The sequence below is a fragment of the Notothenia rossii genome, assembly GCF_949606895.1.
Source record: "Notothenia rossii genome assembly, chromosome: 1".
NCBI classification, from domain to species: domain Eukaryota; kingdom Metazoa; phylum Chordata; class Actinopteri; order Perciformes; family Nototheniidae; genus Notothenia; species Notothenia rossii.
In genome coordinates this window covers 20,862,213-20,881,664 of record NC_136912.1, presented here as the reverse complement: position 1 = coordinate 20,881,664, position 19,452 = coordinate 20,862,213, and the positions used below count along the sequence as shown (strand labels likewise).

Genomic DNA, 19,452 nt, shown 5'->3' with positions numbered 1-19,452 from the left:
TGCCACCGAGCTGAAAGTTCCAGAGCTAGCTGAAGCTACCAAGCTAAGCTAACATGCTCCCCATCTGCACACTGCCGTGGCATTTTACGTTTCTAAGGTAAGCGGACATTAAACTATTCAGCAAAACTATAAATAATAATCTGAGTTATTGAGTTTTTAGTATAATACTTCAGAATCTTAAAATCCCTTAACGTTTGTATGCAATTGTGCTAAATTCAACACTGGAATCAAGCAAATATGAATATGTTTGCATGACATTAGTTATTTATATTTTGATATCACTTAATTATACGTTTAATACATTTAAGTCAAGCTAAGGTACATGTGATGGTAGCTAGTTAGTGCTCTTACCTGTGAGGCCTCTTCCAAACAGCATAATAACCAGACTGTATCATTAAAACTAATTACCAGTTCTAGATCCTTGACTTTAGACAAACAATTCAAAAGACAACATGTATTTAAAGACCAATCTTTATTTGAATGTGACTCTTAACCTGATACATTAGTTATACAGTAATAGTATTGACAATCTAAAAAAATTGAGCAACTCAACATTCAACTTTATGTTTCTTATTGTCTAAAGCATTTGTTATTTTCATTTTCCCCCTCTCATATTCAGTGTGGACGGATTGAGACAGCGTGGTGTCCAGAAAGCTGCAGAGACTTCAGGGAGAAACCTCCGTGTGATGGACGTCCTGTCTGTTGTCTTGGAGAGGACTGAGGGTCTTTCCTCTGTGAGGAGGTCCAGGTCTGATGGAGGAGCCCATACTGGGCAAAGCTGATACCAACTGCACAGGCCTAGTCTGTCACTTTATTTGACTAAATGTGTTTACTTTAATAGTTTTACACCTTCTGTCCATATCTGGTTTTTACTTTAAAATGTTTGATTAAGTTTTGGTTCACATTTCAATAAATTGTATTTGTATTTGCACTCCTTTTGTCCATTATTCTTACTGAAGATTGGCCCCATTTATCTGTGACGTTGCAAACTCTGCGGTACAAGGCACAAGTGATGTGAAGCTCATAAAGCGAGGCAAATAGAAATAATCAGCTGATGGAGTGCAGATGTGGAAATAGGTGCATTCGATCAGCTGACTGTTTTTACAATAAAAGTAGTGTACTGGTCTTAAAATCTCATAGCATCAGCTTTTAATGTTCCTCTTGGATGTTCTTCTTGACCCTCAGAGAAGGAGAAAATGTCGTGTCTTTCAGGCATGTGTCACGGTTTGTGAAACAAGCAGGACCCAAATGCAGATATAAACTGAAACTTCCTTTATTTCAAGGCTATGATATATATGTACAATGACAAACAGAACACTCACCGCAGAACTAGTCAGGGAACAAGACGAACCGACCAAGACAGACAGACAACCCAGAACTTAAATACACACAAGACCAATCACACAACAAGACACAGGTGAGGAGGGAGGAGAAAACACAGGGGCCCAGGTGAACATAATCAGACAATTAGACACACCAGGGAAACTAATGACAAGAGGAAAACACAGGGAAAAGGACCAGACAATAACCCAAAGGAAAACATGACATGGAAAACAGCAAAAACACCCAAACCTACAAAACTATAAACGTGACATAACATGAGAATCGTGACAGCATGTGCTTTCATAACAAAAATTACAGGAAACATAAAACATATTATTGCAGAACAAGTGTGTTATTTATGAAAGCGGTGCGTTTGTGTGTTTAGGGGCTGTAGATATAATTATTTTGTAATTGTAATGTTTTTTTTATTTCAGCAGTGAGCTACAAAGACAATCAGATTATGAATGAAAAGTATGAAGTTCATCAACATTGAAATGTATGTTATTATCAAAATAATATTTAACTGTTATCAAAACGTAGTGCAACTGTAGAAGCTTGCTCTGTTGTCTCACTGAAAGAATAACTTTTACCACGTTTTTTACAGACAATATTGAGAGATAAATAGTAGCAGTTCTCACTATGTGTTAAATATCTTTGCCTTTAATACATTAAATTAGAAAGCTGACAAAATCATATTGCTTGTTAACATCTAAATGTAAGTTTTTGCACAGAAAAAACCCTCAACTTCACTGGTGTGTAGGTGATCTAGTATTGTTTAATGGAATGTATATCAGTGTATTAAAGTCAATACTTTCTTGATTCTTTGTACAGTATGAAAAAAATAGTATTTGTACCTGTGCTGAAGTTCACTGCTGTGAGGAGTCCAGTTCTGTCTCTCACTCTCTGGTCCAGCCTGTCTGCATCACCTGGACACCTTAAACAAACAGATATATGTGTAAAGTACCATGTGTACAAACAATATAACTGATTCTCTTCTGTTGAACATGTTGGATTGTGTATTGTCCGAGTCAGGGTCCTTTTTATTTTACTGTAACTTTGGAAGTTGTGTTACCAATGCTTGCTGTTTATTTGATACCAATTTGGTAATGCAATTCATAAAAACAACAAGGTTTGGGTTGGCTCTTCAGATGACTGTGATGTTAACGTTTAAGCTCAATAATGAACTCCAGCTCAACCAACCATATTGTAATATCTAAGTAATCATCTTTAAATATGACATTAATAATTGTAATATACACACATCTTGTTGTGAGGTTGATTTCACATACACTACTTCGACATTAGCTTGTCTACATACTTGAGCATAGCCAATTTAAATTAACCTTAGCGATGCATACAGTTCCTACCTAAATAATAATCATCTCTCTAAGTTACAAGGATGACCTTATTTTATCAACCTCAAACAGAAGCCGTTTGTTGTACAGTATTATCCCACTTAACACTTGTCTATTTCGTTTTAACCTTTATAAATATAGTCTATGATTTTAACTTGGAGGCTACTATTAGTATCGTTAGCACCGATTTAGCTACCACTCGCTTACACGCTAACCCAAGCCGTAACATTAATTACGTAGCTGATTAAAATCATTAACACATAAATAAGTACTCAAATTTCACTTACCGCAAAACCGCATTCATGCACCGTCTGTTTCAACCGCAGAGCGAGTCACAATAGTCCGATATATAAGCATGAAGAACAAACAAACACGGCCGGGGGCAAGTTGTGTTCCCTGGATGACTTGAACAGGCAGAGTGCCTGCCTGTAGCTTCACGGAGCAGCTAGCAGAGAGTAAGGAAGCTAACAGCAGCAGTCACTTCACAGAGCCGTCACTCAATGTGACCACGCCCTAATTTATGCAAAAACGTTAAGACCTAATATAAATAAAAGGGTCGTGTTAGAAAACAATTCACTCACAGATCCATAATCATGAAGGTGGAATCTAAATATATTCATAATAATATTTATTGCATCCATGGGTATAAACATGTTTTTTTCTGCTGTAAGGTTGGACATTTTAACATGGGGGTCTATGGAAATTGCTCCTTTCTGTAGTCCGTCCCTGTCGGCCAATATATGAACTGCAGTGTGTGCCACTTCCGTATTGGCGTACCGGCTCTTCCACAGAGTTTGCCACTTGGGAAAAACGTGTGCAAAGTCAATAGCGGTGATGCTAGCTTTGCAGCTAGCGATTAGCATTTTCAATGGAAATATACATTGAAATAGCTCCCGTTAGTTTAGCAACTAGCGGTTAGCATAATATTAGTATTTCAAACATTCACTGTTCACCCTGACACAGAGCTCTCAAGTCTTGGCGTGAGACACATGCATTTCACTCCATTCACACGCTCACACGCCACACCTTGTATTTCTTACGCATAGGCTTGTTTGAGACGCGTGCCCCCCCCCCCCGTTCACATTCGCGATACAGAGGGCTTCATACTCCACTAGCACCCCCCCCCCCCAAACACCAAACACCGCTGGCAAAATCTCAAAACTTGAGAGCCCTGCTGACATATATTATAATGTAACCCATTATCCCTCTCTTAATTCAACACAATTGTTTTATATTTAATAAGTCCATAATAAATGAACCTGTAATAACTAACCTAAATTAAAGATCCTTTTTCACGTGAGGATGTTGTATGTGATGAAATCACTTATAAATAGAGAGGAGACATTTTGGAAAGTGTTTAACCACTTCGACACTCTGTTGGTTGTCCCATGCGGGACTCGAACTCACGACCTTCCACACCGTGGGAGGACACTTCGAATATGACCCTAGTTGAACATGAATATTCGAATGCATATGACGGACCACAACCTTATAATTATGAGCCTGCTAGGCGTCCAAGAGACCAGGAGCAGCCAAGGATTAGAAGAAATAACGGCCATCGGAGAGAAATTGAGCTGTGGTGTGAGGAGAACCAGTGGAGAACTGGGCAGCTATCTTGGTGAGTGACCGGCGTTAGCTACAGAATGTTAGCTAACGTCACATCACAACATTGTAAAGTTAGCTATCATATATCAGGCTATAACTAAAGTAGCATTGATAATATAGTAACGTTACTGGCAGGACTGTTGATACTGATCCATAACAGAAACTAATGCGCAAGTATCAGCCGTATCTCGCGTTACCTAATGCAACTCCACACTACGGTGCTGTGTAGCCTACCGGAGGGGAGGGAGAGAGCAGCGAAGGGGGGGAGAGAGATGTAATACGGTTTCCTGATAAACGTTTTGTTTTGTAGGTGCTTGTGTGGGGAATGCCAGCCCATGACCTCAGCTGTGGAGAGCATGTGCTGCAGGGAGGTGGATCCCTTCTGGGCCCTGGTGGAGAACCTCACCCCCAGACCAGACATAACATGCCTGACACTGCACCCAGGCTTTGAAGCATGCTGTCTGAATCCCTTTGTGCTACAGATAGCCTACATGGACTTCAGGCAGGAGCATGGCCCGCTTCAGGCCAGCAGACATGAGTATGTTTAGATTACAATTAAAAAGATAAATACTATTAAAGATAATACAGTTGCTATTGACCCCGAGTGTTTAGCAGGTTTCAAAACCCAGAACCTGTAGATTATATACTATATAACACTTGTTGATGATGTTAACAAGGCTACCGCTACACAGCTTACAGGCAGGTCATCCGCTGGGCCTATGGAGTTCTAGGCAGGCACATTAGGAAGCCCTTACCCTCATGTGTTGTGTCTGCCATCAGAATACAGTTCCCAGAAGAAGGAGGAGGAATTTACAAAGGTTTTGAGTGGCCTCATTTTGGTGACGATCAATACAATTAATCACAATCATAGTGTGTTCGCACTATGTGTTCGCATACACATGCATTTCCAAACATTTTGTCTACCTATGCTGTAAATGTGGTATTTTTTCAATTTACACAAATAAACATTCATTGATTGATAGATAGTGTCTTTTCATTAATAACCACCAAAATACGTTATTTGAACACTCCTCTCGATCAATTTACACAAAAAAAAATAGTATGGCCCGCCCTAATACACCAATGCTGTTTTTAAAGATATACATTTTTCAACACAGAATCATTTAACAAATTACACCATATCCAATCATTTTACGATTCAGAAAATGCTATCTGCTCATTGCAGTTATTGTTTATTGAATTAGATTACCATGACCTCAACATAATTATGTAGAGTACAAGTCCACAGCCAAGAACATTTTATTTGCATATCATTTCATTTATGAATATGGAATTATTTATTTAATATTATTATTGCAGCTCAACGAGGCTCCCTCCTGTCAGATGGAGGGAGTAAATACAGCGGCAAGCTTTGGGACCTGTCCCAACATATCCTATGAAGAGAGAAAGAAAATATTGTTATCATATATTAATATTGATTTTGCACCATCAAAATCTCTTACCAGATTTTATCTAACAAATAAACAAATGTCAATTTAGAATAATCTTACCCTGAAAACTGTGAACCACAGAATCTGCTGGTTTCACACTAATTTCCTGTGTTAAACCGGGAATGCCGTGCCAGATAAAGGTCAACTGCCTCATCCTTGGCGATCTCCTGGCAGGAAGTGGAAAGGGGGTCAGGGGCAGTGGAGGACAAGACTGCACTGCTCTCTCGTAGAGTCTCTGGTGACCTGGAGTAGCCCTCTCTCAGAGACTCCATCAAGGCTGCAGCGTATGCTGAAGGAAGGAAACAAGTGATCACATTCAGTGATATTATAGATGCATCACACAATAAATAATATTTAGGGACCGAGTAAAACAGCTAACCGTATGATGGCTTCTCCTTGATAGGGCGAACTACCCAGCCACCTTTGAAGAACCTTGGGTAGCGAACTGCATAACGCACCTCACCATCACTGGTTCGAGCAACCTCTCTGCTGCTATTGTGGTTAAAGTGCAGGGCTGCCATGAGAAGCCTGTAGAAAAAGCAGATTATGCAGTTCATAAGTTGTTTGTACATATGTGAATAAACTGTTTAACTGATAGCATTAGTCGGTTAAACTTCGTATTGTTCGTTGTACATTGTTCATTGTACATCCCAAGGAAGGAGAACCCAGTGTGCTTTGGTGCAAAGTGGAGGATGAGGGAGTGAAATGCCTCCAGGGAATAGGTCTGATGCTGTGGAGACAACTTTGGGACATCCTTCACCAATGCTGTTCTCAAAGTCACCCTCTCCAGTTTAATGGCTGCAGTTGTTCCTGTACAAACACATATTTTGTTCTGATGTTACTAGAATTGTCTACATATGCATTTATTACCTACACTGATAAAGCACGATTGTGTGATACTATCAGGTGTTATTTATATAACACCTTGTTAATGTGTTAGCACACTTTGGGTTATATATTGATGGAGTTCTCTGGAACCAAAATAAACTAAGCACCAACAAGCACTTGGACGACTAAGATGTTTCAGCAACACAGTGTACAGAGTACGTTACCTGGTTCCAGCCACTCCTTGTCCCTTGCTTCTCCCTCCAGAGGTGGATGTGCACAGCAGGGAAATGCAGGAGTGCCGTGTTCATGGATGTCCTGAACATGATTCACCATACTTTGCCACTTGGCTTCCATCACATCTGGATCTCCATCAGGAGTGGAAGCTGCAGTCCAGTACAGTTGATTGATGATGGCTGGCCTCCACAGCTTCAGGTCCTCACACTCCCTCTCCTTTGCAGCAGCATCCAAAGCTTTCCCTAGACCTGTTACACAACAGAAACAAAATGTTAAAAAAGAAAATGTAATTATAAACAAATTTCAGCCTAATCAAACCTACCAACATCAAGATACATACTTTTACCAATATGCCAGATATCAAAGAAATGAGTCGTTCCTCCTGGACACAACTCCTCCCGCAGCCACTTGGCAACCTAAAGAGTGAAACACAACACCTCAATTACTTACTAACTAGTAAGAAAATGCATTTTTTGCCAAGAATCTTTGTGTGTACATATGTCTGTTCGTTCTTGTGTGTCTTTACCTGGCGATTTCGGTCCGTAATAAGGGCTGAAACTTGCATGTGTTGCTTCTTAAGGAAGTCAATGCTGCGTTTCAGACCCTCGAGTTCACACCAGGTGCTGCTTGGGACCTCTGAGCTCTGTAAAACAACATTATGCAGTCATATCACTAACCGTATCACATCAGACGAAAGCACATCTGATTTGTGTGACTGATAACGTTAACTTACCTGGACAAGTTGAAGATCCAAAACCTTGTTTATTCTGTCCTCGATCAAGGAGTAGGTGCCACATTTGGCACAATGGCCAGGAGAGTCTGACCTATGAGTGTCAAAAACAGTTTAATTCAGACGTTAAAGCCCAAAAAACAATGCAATGCAGTTATTGTAAGTTGCTTTGGATAAAGCTAAATGAATGTAATTTAAATATTGTTTTGACCTCCTTTTGATATCAATAATACAAGCTGAAGTGTTCTATCTGCAGTCACCAGAGAGGATTAGCCCACCCCCCATCTCCTTCAGTTCTCGGATGATCCCAGCCTGCTCAGTTTGCCAGGCCTGCACGATAATAGGGATTGTGTACAGGCGTTGATGGCGGAAGAAGGTGCCGACACTGATGCACTGAAGCCCTAACAGTTTCAACATCCGTATTGTTTGGGTAGCCATGCAACCTGAAAAGTGGATGGCCCCACTCAGTAACAGGTTGCAGGCTGGCATGTTTCTGTACAGCATTGGCTGATTCTGCCAAAAACGCTCATACCCACATGCTGCACATACCTAAGAGATGTGAAAAGCAGAACATTGCCAGTACAACTCTTAGTCGGTCAAAAATCAATTATACCATAAAACTAATGAAGTATAGACCCAGTGAATTGATAAAACATAAAAATAAAATAAAACAAACATTTACATACAGGTTATGATTCAACCTTTATTTTTACATCAGTGGAATTCACACATATCCTCTTACTTGTTTTATCTTTATATACGTTCCCTCTTGCTGCTCCACATTACCCTGGGTTTCCCCACAACAGGAAGGGCAAATGGTGAACAAGGACATCAGCTGGGTTTGGCACACAATGAACTTGTCAGCAGCACTGAAAAAAAAAAAAAAACACTTGTTATTTCTGACCGACACAATTTGGTAATACAGTACACATCATCTCAAATTAAAAGAAGCCTTAATTGAGATCAACATTAGTTCGCTGCAGTGGCTCTTTTGATGGTTCCTCGTCAGACGACTCGCTCATCATTTCCTCCTCTGGGCTCCATGGCATATCCCCAGGGTGGTGCATGGTTACAGAAGATGACTCATCATCACTGTCTGACACCCCACACTGACCATCCTGGGCTGTACCTGGACAGCTAGGATACAAATATATATATTATATAATTGTGCCTGCCATAAACAACAGCCCTGCCTTACAATCTACCTTTACAAAGCTTATGTTCAGATTTTGTTGACATTCGGGCTGAGATGTTTTAATTCATTTATATGTTAATTATTGAGGTCATAGCCAGTCTTGGAGTTGTAACAGTCTGCATCATACTGAGATGTTTTTCTAATATGTTTTTAACATGTACAAAAACTATGCAGAGTCTTTACCGCGTTTTGATGTAAAATGGGCGCGCTACTTCTGTGTTACATTTACCTGATGAACGATGGAAAGGTCTGAGGTTACACTGTGAGCCGCAGTGAAGCCCAGATGTTGGCTGAGGAACCAGTGGAGAGACGACCTCTTGCTCTGGGTCTATAAGCCCAGCATCACTGGCTGTAGGTGAATCTGCAGTACTGTTGTCTCCCAAAGTCTTGAAAACACACACATGAAACACATGATTACACATGAAAATAAATAGCGACTGCGCCATTAGATATGCAAATAAAGTCCCCACGCCAATTCTAGCTAACATGATCCATTATGACTTAGCAAGTGGGTTTAACAAGCTAGCAACATTAACTTACAACAATAAATACTAAACACACGTTGCTTGTCATTATTGAAATCATTATACTGACTAATTTGGAAGTTAGCAAACGTTAGAAAAACAATACTTACGGTGCACAGTTCACGTTTTCGTTTTGCTGAATCTCTGACCGACGCTCCCGCGCTCTCACTCCAGCCTGCTGCTGCTGCTGCCGGAGCTGTGTGTATTGACGGAACCGCACTAGCTATCAGCCTCACACGGTCCTGGCTTCGATATCCCATACTGCACTCCATCACATCACTTGACTCATAATCCTCCGGTCGGAAATGAGCGCCACAAACGACCGCGTTTTTCGTCACAGACACAGCATTGAAATCCCGTCTCTTTGTCTGCACAAAACGAACCCAGGACCGAAAACTAGCTAGCTTTCTTTTCCTGTTAGGGAAATAGTGGACTCGATGTCCTGACAGGCTGGTATTTGTGCAACCTGCTCAAACACAATACTGCACCATGATTACAAATGGTGAAATACAATGTAAAACTACCGAAAAATACCAGCTCCTTAAAACACAACCGCTCTACTCAACGCAACTCTACTATACCCGCGGTCAGAGAGCGGAGATGTGTCCCCTGTGTGATTTAATATGACGCGTTTGACGTATGACCTTAAAAAAAAGCCGTTTTTAAGAGCAGAGCTCAAAATTGCTCCTTTCCCTCTGAATTCCTGCCCTTATATCTCGTAAAACATATCAAATCCTGCATTCACTTTTTTAATTGTAATTTTCAAGCAAGTTTAAGCATAAATGTAGAAAAAATAAAAACCTGCAAGATGCTCTTTAAAGCTTTTGCATAAATTAGGGCGTGGTCACTTTGATGGACATGTACATGCCTCACTGTCAGCTAACAGCAACTTGTCCACTCTGCTAGGCTACAACCATAGAGGCTACAACGTTAGTTAGTCATAGTACTATACTTGACCCTTTAGCTTTAGCCGTGTTCGTGGTGATTGTGCCTTTTAGGGAATATTGTTACAAATACCAGACAATTAAAATGTTGTGCTGTGCGCTTGAATGTACCAACAGAACTTCCAAAAAGTCTAAAATGATAATATTATACATGTCCCGTTCACAGGTGTTTGTGTGCTTGGTAGCTTAGCTTGTTACTTATTAGCCAGCTAAGGACGTAACCCTTTATACATACATATACATTTTAGTTTATGATTCAGCCTTGGGTAAGACTTTTATAGTCTATGGCTATGACGCCCATAATGCTAAACGGGAGCAAATGTTAATAGGGGACCCAATTATCCCAGTGGTGGCCGCCGGAGCTAACGGAGCCGCAGGGGGCTAGCTCCAGCCGGCGTCCCGGAGCTAGACCACTGCGGCTCCGTTAGGTCCGGGCGGTGAAGTCCGTCTTTTCTTAACGTGTGAATGACAAGCATTAAGAATAACAAAATATAGCTAATTCTCTTGCAGGTTGTTTCATTTGATTATGAATGTAACGTTTATATAGAGGAACTACACTGTTAGCAGTAACTTGGTATGCATGTATTTCATGTTAGCTTAGCTTCTTAGCCTGAGCTAGCTCTGTTTACTTCCAGTTCGGAGGCAGCAGGTCCCGCCTCGGCTCCGCCTCTTTGCCCTTATTTGGAGCAGGCGGGATTAGACTCTGACGTCGCTGTCAAACCGTTAGTGGCCAACTCCGCCTACTAAGGGCTTCTCGGCAACTCTGCAGAATCCTATGGGTGACGTCACGGACACTACGTCCATTAATATATAGAGTCTATGGCTCTTCCGCAGCGCTGCCCCCCCCTCCCTCCGGCTGACATTATGAATGTAAGCATAGAGTAATCATAAATAACACGGCAGGGTCCGTTACAGTTTGTTTTCATCTGATTTCAAATAAACAAAGTCTTTGCTTTCAGAATATTTAACTTGTTTCGGCAAATTCAGATGATAAATACAACTTTGAAGCTTGTAACGCCATAATTACAAGCGGAGAACGGAGTAACTTAACGTCACAGCAGCCATAACATACGGTGGCTGGGAAGTGCAATGGACAATTACAAAGTGTGAAACACTTTAACAAAGCTTGAGACAAATTTACATTTTATAAAACAAAATTACATTAGCAAAAACACTTTTACCAAGGATAAAACAATTTAACATTAACAAAAACAAATTAACAAAATGCAAAACACTTTAGCATTTCCCGAAACACTTTAACATCTCCCGAAACACATTAACATTTCCCGAAACACATTTACAAACCAGAATCAAACCGGAAGTGACGTGACGTGACGTGACGTGACCATAGGACGTGACGTGATTGGCTCAAATTTAAATTTGTTTTGGCGGAAAGACCGAAGGTGCGAGTGTGTTTCATATACAGTCTATGGTGTGTTTACGTTCGGTAAACATGTTTTGTCCGTTTTGTGGAAACAACCTGGAACAAGTGACACGGTTTTGCCTTTCGTGTGGAGGATCTCTGCAGTGTTTAAAGGACACGGACCAGACGGGTGTACCAAGCGCACAGGGGACATCGAAACAGCCGGAAAATGCGAAACAAAGTAAGTGTAGTATTGCGCTAGCTTTGTGATGCTAATGTAAGACATGCAGTAAATAAAAGTTCAATCACAGTTTCATATCAATCAAATACCAATCCATGTCTTAACGGAATAGCAACGCATTGAGCTAATATGCTAGTTTTTATTTTTAGGTTTTCCGTAAACCTTAATGCACACTTGCTTTTGCTGATTGTTGGAGCTGCTCATTTTTATATTTTTATTGGAACTATTCATAGCAGAACAACCAGGCCGATCCTATAAACTTTTCATGGAGTACAGAAACTCAAAGTCAAAAGAGAAACAGTCTTTTAACTGTGGGAAAGGAAGACTTAAACAAGAAAAGAGACGAGTCCAGGTAAGCTGCATTAACCGTTTCATAGAAATCTCAGTGTCTCTGTGTGTGTCATTACTTATATCTCTGCTATTTTACTAGATAAACATAGGAATGATGTCGCCACAAGGAGTTGATTTAAAGCCTCGGAGAGGGAAAACACTCCCGTTGTTTACAGACCCGGAGGTAGCAGCACCTGCTATACTGGAACGAGCTGTCCAGAAAATGAAAGCCTTTAACAAGGACATGGATGAAGGACCGTACGTCCTTTTGTATCCAGACTGCTCAGAGGTTGTCAATGTGCCTGGTTCAGAAAAGCCATTCACATTGGCAGAATATAAAAAGGACTTAGGAAAGGCATATGCCAGGATCACCCTTTTCATTTGCCTTGAGAAACATTTTAGAGGAGGTTTGTGGATGTTATTATTCAATATTTTAATTGTTTACATGTTAACATCCTTTACTGCAGCATACATAATAATGTGTTGAACGTTTTGCTTTTACTACAGGGGATGATACCTCAGACTCTGATTCGGATATTGTCATCACTGTGGTGCGTAAATGATTTTATTTTAATGTTCATTTATTTATTTTTCATATACATTTGATTTTAAGCAGGAAATCTATATTCTGGTAAATATTTTAGAAGAACCAACTTGGCAGTTACAATTACTATCAGAAACACTCACAACGTTTCACTGTTGATAGACATATGTGGTAAGGGAACAATAATGGAAGCTGTTGATAATTGTACACTTTTACTCTCAGGTATTTGAATTTGAACCACGAAACAAAAGTACTCCAAAACACAAACCGGAAAATGAAGGGTAAGTTTGTACTTATTTTTACAAAATAAGTAATTTATCTTTAAGTGGATGATAAGAATAGGCCACAGCATTTTCTCTGGTGAACATGGATACAAAAATACCAAACATGTCATGTTTAATCTAATTTCAAACAAAAATAATCTGTTATTTATAAATGTTATGGTTCCTCCTACCTCTAAATGTTACTTAAAACTCAACTATACCCTGTATCAAGTTAATAATTTTATCAATTTTATCATGTTTCAGGAAGGCACTTGGACATTCATCCACAACTCAGCCTGGACAGGTATTGAGGCAGATTGTGGAAGCCTGATGTTTCTAATGTTCAGTGTTGTTTTGTTACAGACATTTGTATTTGTATTTCAGATAGTAATATATGATACTGAGGATATGGGTCCACCCAAAACAAATACAGACAAGACTACTTGCTACAGGTAAGTACAAATGTTAGTAACTCACTTACACGAGAAAGACATTTTTGTTTGTAAGATGTTTTAACATGGAAATGATCACTTCCTAACAGTACATACACAGACCTGTATGCACCATGTGTTGAAGAAGAGGACGAAGAGCTGGTTGCAGTCAACATGACGAGTTTATTGGACACTGAAATGTAAACGGACAGCTATTACAGTGGCATTACATTTTTTTTCTCTGTACAATATTTCTGGTACAACATTTTTTTTTTAAAACTGTTTGTGCACTCTCTGGAATATCCACTAATAAGGTCACTTTTTTTCCTTTACAGGGAGGAGATGAACATTACATTACCTGCCATTATTGCTAACCTCTCACAGCCTATTGATCATGGAAGAGTCAGCCGGTTCAACATTTCAAGGGCTAATGTTTGGGATGGAGCAGTCAGAGGTTTCAAGCATACATCGTATTCAGAAAACTGTGACATGCGGGTAAAATTCACTGATGATGCTGGTGTTTTCGAAGAAGGAATTGACTCAGGTGGTCCCAGGAGAGAGTTGTTATCTCTACTGATGAAGAATCTGAAAGACCGGCCCATTTTTGATGGGCCAGACGGACGCCGCTTCTTGGTCTACAATGCAAATGGTATGCATGCGGTTAGAAGTGTACTAATACAATTGTTAATGATCATTAACCATATATATCATATGACATATGATTTGTTGCTTGAACAATTTTTCCAAAACGTTGAGTTTCATTACAGTACATTAAAGTATATAGTAAATAATGTTTACATTTTGCAATATGAATACATTTATTCACAGCTGTTAGGGAGGATGAATACTACTTGGCAGGAAAGATGATTGCAGTGTCAGTTGTGCATGGAGGTCCAGGGCCACATTTCCTGTCAGAAGATCTCGTACATTATCTTGCAGGCCAGCCTTCATTCAAAGCAACAGTTGATTTAATAACTGATGAAGAAGTAGGGAAAGCTTTACAAGAGGTGAGAATTGCATACAGCAACAGTGTGGTAGGGTGGATTATTATGTAGTTCCTTCAGTGTTTTGAGACATCTTTACTTTACCTTTATCACATACACCGAATTGGCTTCATTTTTTGTTTTGTGATCAGAATCAGACTACCCTTATTAGTCCCACAGAGGGGACATTTACATTGTTGGAGCAGAATAGAGCCAAAGACAACTTAATGTTACCTAAGAAGAATGATAAAAAACTAGTAAAGATACACAAACACAATTTACAAAAAACACATCCTGTAATAGAGGATTTAGCAGCCAGGTATATATTGCACAAGGATAGTAGTAATAGTAATATATAAATCTTGCAATGGAACAAAAATGGCAAGAATATACAGTACATGCAGTTATTGACTGGATTGTTTATATCCATTTTATAATCTTCCAATTGAGAATGCTGCCTCAGTGGATGCCTTGCAAGAAATGACCATGAGACACAACACAATGTTACAGACAGCAGGTTGTCTGAGACATGTGGCTTCTGTTGAAGGAAAGAAAGATATTGTGTCAGACTACCTCCAGTGGTACATTATTGGCCGAAACTCCTCTGTAATTGAGAGGTAATATCATATTTGTATTCATGTGATTTTTTTTAAATGTATGTAAGAATATTTTGTTTAAAATGCCTCATGGTCCCCCTCTTTGGTTTATTCTATGTTTATCTGTTAGCAATTAGTCAGTGTCAAAATGTGTGCCTGTGTAGTATAACTGATATGGGACGTCCGTCTCTCCTTTCCCTGCCTGTCTTGTGCCAATCTTTAAGTGCTCATGCCACCCCCCCTTGTTTTAGGTATTAGGTTATTTAAATGTGACTTTGTGATGAAACTTTTTTTTTGTTCACTCTTCAGATTCAAGGAGGGTCTTTCAGCCCTTCAGTTTTTAAACGCACTACAGCAGCACCCTACTCTGCTGGCCCCGGTCCTGTGCCACTCTGAAAAGCGACTTACTGCTCTGGAACTTGAGCGACTCTTCAAGCCTGACCTCAGTCCACCAGGGAGTAACAGGAGGCTTAGGGAAAGTCAAACTTTGGGCTACTGGGCAGACTATCTCCTCGATTGTGAAGGTTTGTAAATCGCTGTTTTTATAACTATTTCAGGAAACACATTGCCAAAATGTATCTGAACATGTCTTCTTTGCAGAAAGCCAGACTGCTGTGTCTTTGGAAGATGTTTTGATGTTTGCGACTGGGCTGACTTCACTTCCCCCATCTGGATTTGAACCATCGCCAGGAATAGAGTTCCTTGATGACTCTCCATTCCCAATGGCAAACACATGTTCCAACACATTAAAACTACCACTCCTTGACGCATACAATGTCTTTAAGTCCCAAATGGACTTTGGAATGCAAAATTCTCCAGGAATTGGCTGTTTTTAAGTCATGTGACTGGATGACCCATAGAGTACAGACTCTATGAAGGTTGTTCATAGAGTAAACACTCTATAAAGGTTGTTCATATAGTTGTTGTTAGATGTGAACGTGTTTTTTTTTTCCTCACAGCTCATGTTGTCCATTCAGTTTGGGACAAAATCAAAGTATTGTTCTATACCTATACAATTTTTATAAATACTCTGAACTTTGCTATACATATTCCACATTGCCACCCATAGCTTCTTTGTTGTAAATCAGTCATTCATTCTCAGGTTTCCAGTGAGTCCACATGGTTGAAATAAGACTTATACAGAAATGTTCTTTCTGCACACAATTACGCACACAACATAACCTTGTTTGTGCTTGCTAATTGGAGCGTTGTTTGTTGTTATTCCAGTTATATTTTATAATGATTAAGATATTTATGTTATGACTATGCTGTGATTTGGTGCTGTATAAATGACATTGAAACAAATATGGTGATTGTCTGGAAACAATGTTCATTTCAAAATGCTGTTTTTATTTAAAAATGTATGGGAATATCTTCTTTCTAAATAGGACCAGTCTTCGGATGAAAAGGTACCATAATCATTTGGATACATCACAGGGGAAAGAGTAAATGCAGTCTGACAAACCATGAAACCAAGCATTGTTGAGCCCTGAAATCTGATTTGGAGTGGTGAAACAGTGCTACTGTACTTCTGAATACCTTTTCGATTACTTTATAACTGAGCATATTCTTTCAGCTTCATGTACAGTTCTGATGCAGTCTCCCAGTTCTCTGGCTTCTGTAGGTCATTGCGCTCCATAGCAAAGTCCAAGTACTCCTGCATGTTTTGGTCCCCACGTGGAGCTATTGACAGGCTTGTCTCAGGAACAGCATCCAATTCTGCCTGTTCAATCTCAAATCCACAGTCCCTGGAGCCAAATCTATTTTAAATAGAAGACATAGTATTTATTTACATTTAAGATAAAAACACAAAGAAGTATCAATCCATCACCAATGCATTACCTGTGTGGCAAGTAGTACAGTTCATTGGGCACTCCTCCTGGACACGACGCTGTTCTGGAAGGGTGAATCCTGTGACTGTTCCACAGTCTCACACACTCATCCAAGTCCTTCTGAATAACATCAACGAAGCAGAATCTCAGAAGGCACTGATGCTCGTGACTCCCGTTGAAGTATCCAGCATCTCGGAGGTCTGCAAATAGCTCCATCCAGAACTGAGACCTATAGAAATTGATATAAAGGTTACCAGTAAAATCAACAACAAATCATTGAGTGTCTATTTCATAATTTATTTGCTTCACAACCTATAGGGCCTAGGTCCCCTCAGGGGCTGCTGTTCAATCCAAAACCCACGCTTAGATGTTCACAGTTTCTAACTTTATTTCTGCCAAAAAGAAGTTCTAAAGAAAGGCCTTGTATAGTCTGGGTCATAGACTACAGGCTATATATTATATCTATTATAATAAAAACTGATACACTTTAGCTAAGCAAATGTTGTTTGTCTGACAGGGTTGGCAAGTAATAGAAAATAATGATAAACACTTACCTTCCCTTTCTTAATATGGACCACCAGGACTCAATGCGCTGATTAGTCATGGATGTGCCATACATGTGGCTGGACGCTCCAGAGTAGTAGTCATGGTGATGGTGACGTAGGGTACACTGAATTACAGCCATAATTCCGTTCTCCGTGCCACAATCAGTCCGCAGCCTCATGGGGATGACACCGAGGTTTCGCACACATTTGAGGAAATATTGAGCGATAACTCTTGGGTTATTGTTTGTTGGACCACATTCAAGCCATAGTACTTTACGTGAAAATCCATCTATGCATCCTGAAAGGGCCACACCGAATGGCTTAAGTTTGTCATAACCGTCAGCATGCCACATATAGTTCGGTCCCATTGAGTGGTAGGTTCTCCTTATAAACCTTCTGCGAGATCTCCTCTCGCAGCCTCGAGGGTTAAGCTCCCGGAGCAAATTCATAACATCATCTCTCTTCACTCGAAGACTGTACTTTTGTTTTAGTACCTGCCACATTGTTCGGTATCCAAACAATTGTCCAGGTCCACGAAGTTCCAACCTGGTGGCGTTAATTACAGCAATTTGAGAGGAATAACCCTTTCTGCCGTAAAACATGGCTTGATTCAGTTTGCTTTTAAGAGTCCGCAAACTGATTTTTACACCATGAAAGGTAGACAAAATGTCCACGATTACAGCATACGAGTGACCTTCATTAAAATATTGCACGCAATGATGCAAGATATCTGGTCCTTCTGTCTGGTCCGTGTCCTTTAAACGCTCCAGAGATCCTCCACACGAAAGGCAAAACCGTGTCACTTGTTCCAGGTTGTTTCCACAAAACGGACAAAACATGTTTACCGAACGTAAACACACCATAGACTGTATATTAAACACACTCGCACCTTCGGTCTTTCCGCCAAAACAAATTTAAATTTGAGCCAATCACGTCACGTCCTATGGTCACGTCACGTCACGTCACGTCACGTTACGTCACTTCCGGTTTGATTCTGGTTTGTAAATGTGTTTCGGGAAATGTTAATGTGTTTCGGGAGATGTTAAAGTGTTTCGGGAAATGCTAAAGTGTTTTGCATTTTGTTAATTTGTTTTTGTTAATGTTAAATTGTTTTACCCTTGGTAAAAGTGTTTTTGCTAATGTAATTTTGTTTTATAAAATGTAAATTTGTCTCAAACTTTGTTAAAGTGTTTCACACTTTGTAATTGTCCATTGCACTTCCCAGCCACCGTAATAACAACAGCCGGTGTTTTTCGTTAGGGTTTTCCCCGGGAAACAAACGCAATACACACAAATGCAAAAAGACACAAACACACACGTATGCACACACACTCGCGAGCTTCCCCCAGAACAGTAATCTAAACGAAAATATCTTCCCTCCGTAGTATTTTGATCATTTGCTCCACTAATAATCAATCAGATCGATGGATTCCAGAGAAGAGAAAACTTTGAAGGCCTTTTTCTCAAAAAGATGACTCGGTGACAGTCATTATATAATGTGACATATTTCGCTTAATATTTGGAGTACAAAAACAATCCTGATATCATTAGAAAGCTAGGAATCTCCTCTTTCCAACAGTGTATACAGCTCAAAATGTGTCTTCGGGTCAATGCGACTGATTTCGATAGAGCAGGTCACAAATCTTATCTCCCTGCGACACCCGGTCGCCTAAAGCTTATAGCTTGATAGTCTATTAAGATTCTGAACGGGACATTTACCTGTGTGTTCCACCATCAAAATGTACAAACGACATATCAAATCACATCTACACATGAAAACGAAGCGAATGGAAATATTTCCGGACTCCTAGTGTGTGAAAATGTTTGCGTAAAACGTGTGCTCATTCTGAAAACAGAAGGAGTGTCCGTTGATCAACAGTGACGTAACTTTCAGCTTCACTTTAACAACGTGGTAAAAGTAACAATTTCAATGAGCAAAATAAATAATTGTATTATTATAATAGAATACACTACAGATCCATCCTCCATCTCTTAATTCAACATAATTCATTCACACTGCCGAGGCTGGTTTCGAACACAGGTCGCTTGAAGCTTTTAGAGGAAAAGTCTGTTATACAGATTTCTCAGTATATTACGGCATATTTCCATGTCTTCTCCACCATCAAAATGGACAA

The 19,452-nt window shown here is 39.8% G+C and overlaps 3 protein-coding genes and 2 long non-coding RNA genes across 6 annotated transcripts in view; 1 reads left to right on the top strand and 4 right to left on the bottom strand.

Annotated features, from left to right (window-relative positions):
- Nucleotides 1–453: 453 nt before the first annotated feature.
- On the bottom strand, nt 454–3,457 carry LOC307015420. Its single transcript, XR_013801521.1, has 2 exons — nt 2,966–3,457; nt 454–2,257 (listed from the first exon to the last, which is right to left on the bottom strand). It is a non-coding gene; the product is annotated as an uncharacterized lncRNA (long non-coding RNA).
- Nucleotides 3,458–5,448: 1,991 nt separating this feature from the next.
- Nucleotides 5,449–19,452, bottom strand: part of LOC307018753 (uncharacterized protein) — a gene marked incomplete at its 5' end in the record, with an annotated part of 48,134 nt that continues 34,130 nt past the window's right edge. The window contains 7 exons of the mRNA XM_079649159.1: nt 5,449–5,677; nt 5,795–6,023; nt 6,114–6,544; nt 6,787–7,044; nt 7,137–7,212; nt 7,323–7,439; nt 7,530–7,620. Coding sequence (XP_079505285.1) covers nt 6,288–6,544; nt 6,787–7,044; nt 7,137–7,212; nt 7,323–7,439; nt 7,530–7,620 — 799 coding nt within the window. The 3' untranslated portion in view covers nt 5,449–5,677; nt 5,795–6,023; nt 6,114–6,287. The remainder of the gene's footprint in view (nt 5,678–5,794; nt 6,024–6,113; nt 6,545–6,786; nt 7,045–7,136; nt 7,213–7,322; nt 7,440–7,529; nt 7,621–19,452) is intronic.
- On the bottom strand, nt 8,252–9,788 carry LOC307022443. The gene is made up of 3 exons (XR_013803392.1): nt 9,356–9,788; nt 8,951–9,107; nt 8,252–8,663 (listed from the first exon to the last, which is right to left on the bottom strand). It is a non-coding gene; the product is annotated as an uncharacterized lncRNA (long non-coding RNA).
- On the top strand, nt 11,265–16,245 carry LOC307026138 (uncharacterized protein). Of its 2 annotated transcripts, XM_079661295.1 has the most exons (12): nt 11,265–11,793; nt 12,027–12,145; nt 12,224–12,530; nt 12,631–12,674; nt 12,890–12,948; nt 13,195–13,234; nt 13,315–13,382; nt 13,472–13,561; nt 13,697–14,010; nt 14,190–14,961; nt 15,250–15,464; nt 15,541–16,245. In XM_079661295.1, exons 1-10 carry the CDS (start codon nt 11,619–11,621, stop codon nt 14,414–14,416), a joined length of 1,443 nt encoding a protein of 480 aa, XP_079517421.1. In that variant the 5' UTR covers nt 11,265–11,618; the 3' UTR covers nt 14,417–14,961; nt 15,250–15,464; nt 15,541–16,245. The 2 variants fall into 2 exon arrangements, with proteins under 2 accessions (XP_079517421.1, XP_079517422.1); XM_079661296.1 differs by lacking the exon at nt 14,190–14,961.
- On the bottom strand, nt 15,802–18,494 carry LOC307026254 (uncharacterized protein). Its single transcript, XM_079661507.1, has 3 exons — nt 17,327–18,494; nt 16,783–17,001; nt 15,802–16,700 (listed from the first exon to the last, which is right to left on the bottom strand). The coding sequence occupies exons 1-3, from the start codon at nt 18,178–18,180 to the stop codon at nt 16,493–16,495; spliced, it is 1,281 nt and encodes a 426-aa protein (XP_079517633.1). The 5' UTR covers nt 18,181–18,494; the 3' UTR covers nt 15,802–16,492.

Coding starts and splice junctions, on each gene's coding strand:
- LOC307026138 (XM_079661295.1), top strand. CDS start 11,619: ATGGTGTGTTTACGTTCGGTAAACATGTTTTGTCCGTTTTGTGGAAAC. Junction 11,794..12,026: donor GCCGGAAAATGCGAAACAAA/GTAAGTGTAGTA, acceptor AACTATTCATAG/CAGAACAACCAGGCCGATCC. Junction 14,011..14,189: donor CTTGGTCTACAATGCAAATG/GTATGCATGCGG, acceptor ATTTATTCACAG/CTGTTAGGGAGGATGAATAC.
- LOC307026254 (XM_079661507.1), bottom strand. CDS start 18,180: ATGGTGTGTTTACGTTCGGTAAACATGTTTTGTCCGTTTTGTGGAAAC. Junction 17,002..17,326: donor TCCATATTAAGAAAGGGAAG/GTAAGTGTTTAT, acceptor CAATTTCTATAG/GTCTCAGTTCTGGATGGAGC. Junction 16,701..16,782: donor CTGTACTACTTGCCACACAG/GTAATGCATTGG, acceptor TATTTAAAATAG/ATTTGGCTCCAGGGACTGTG.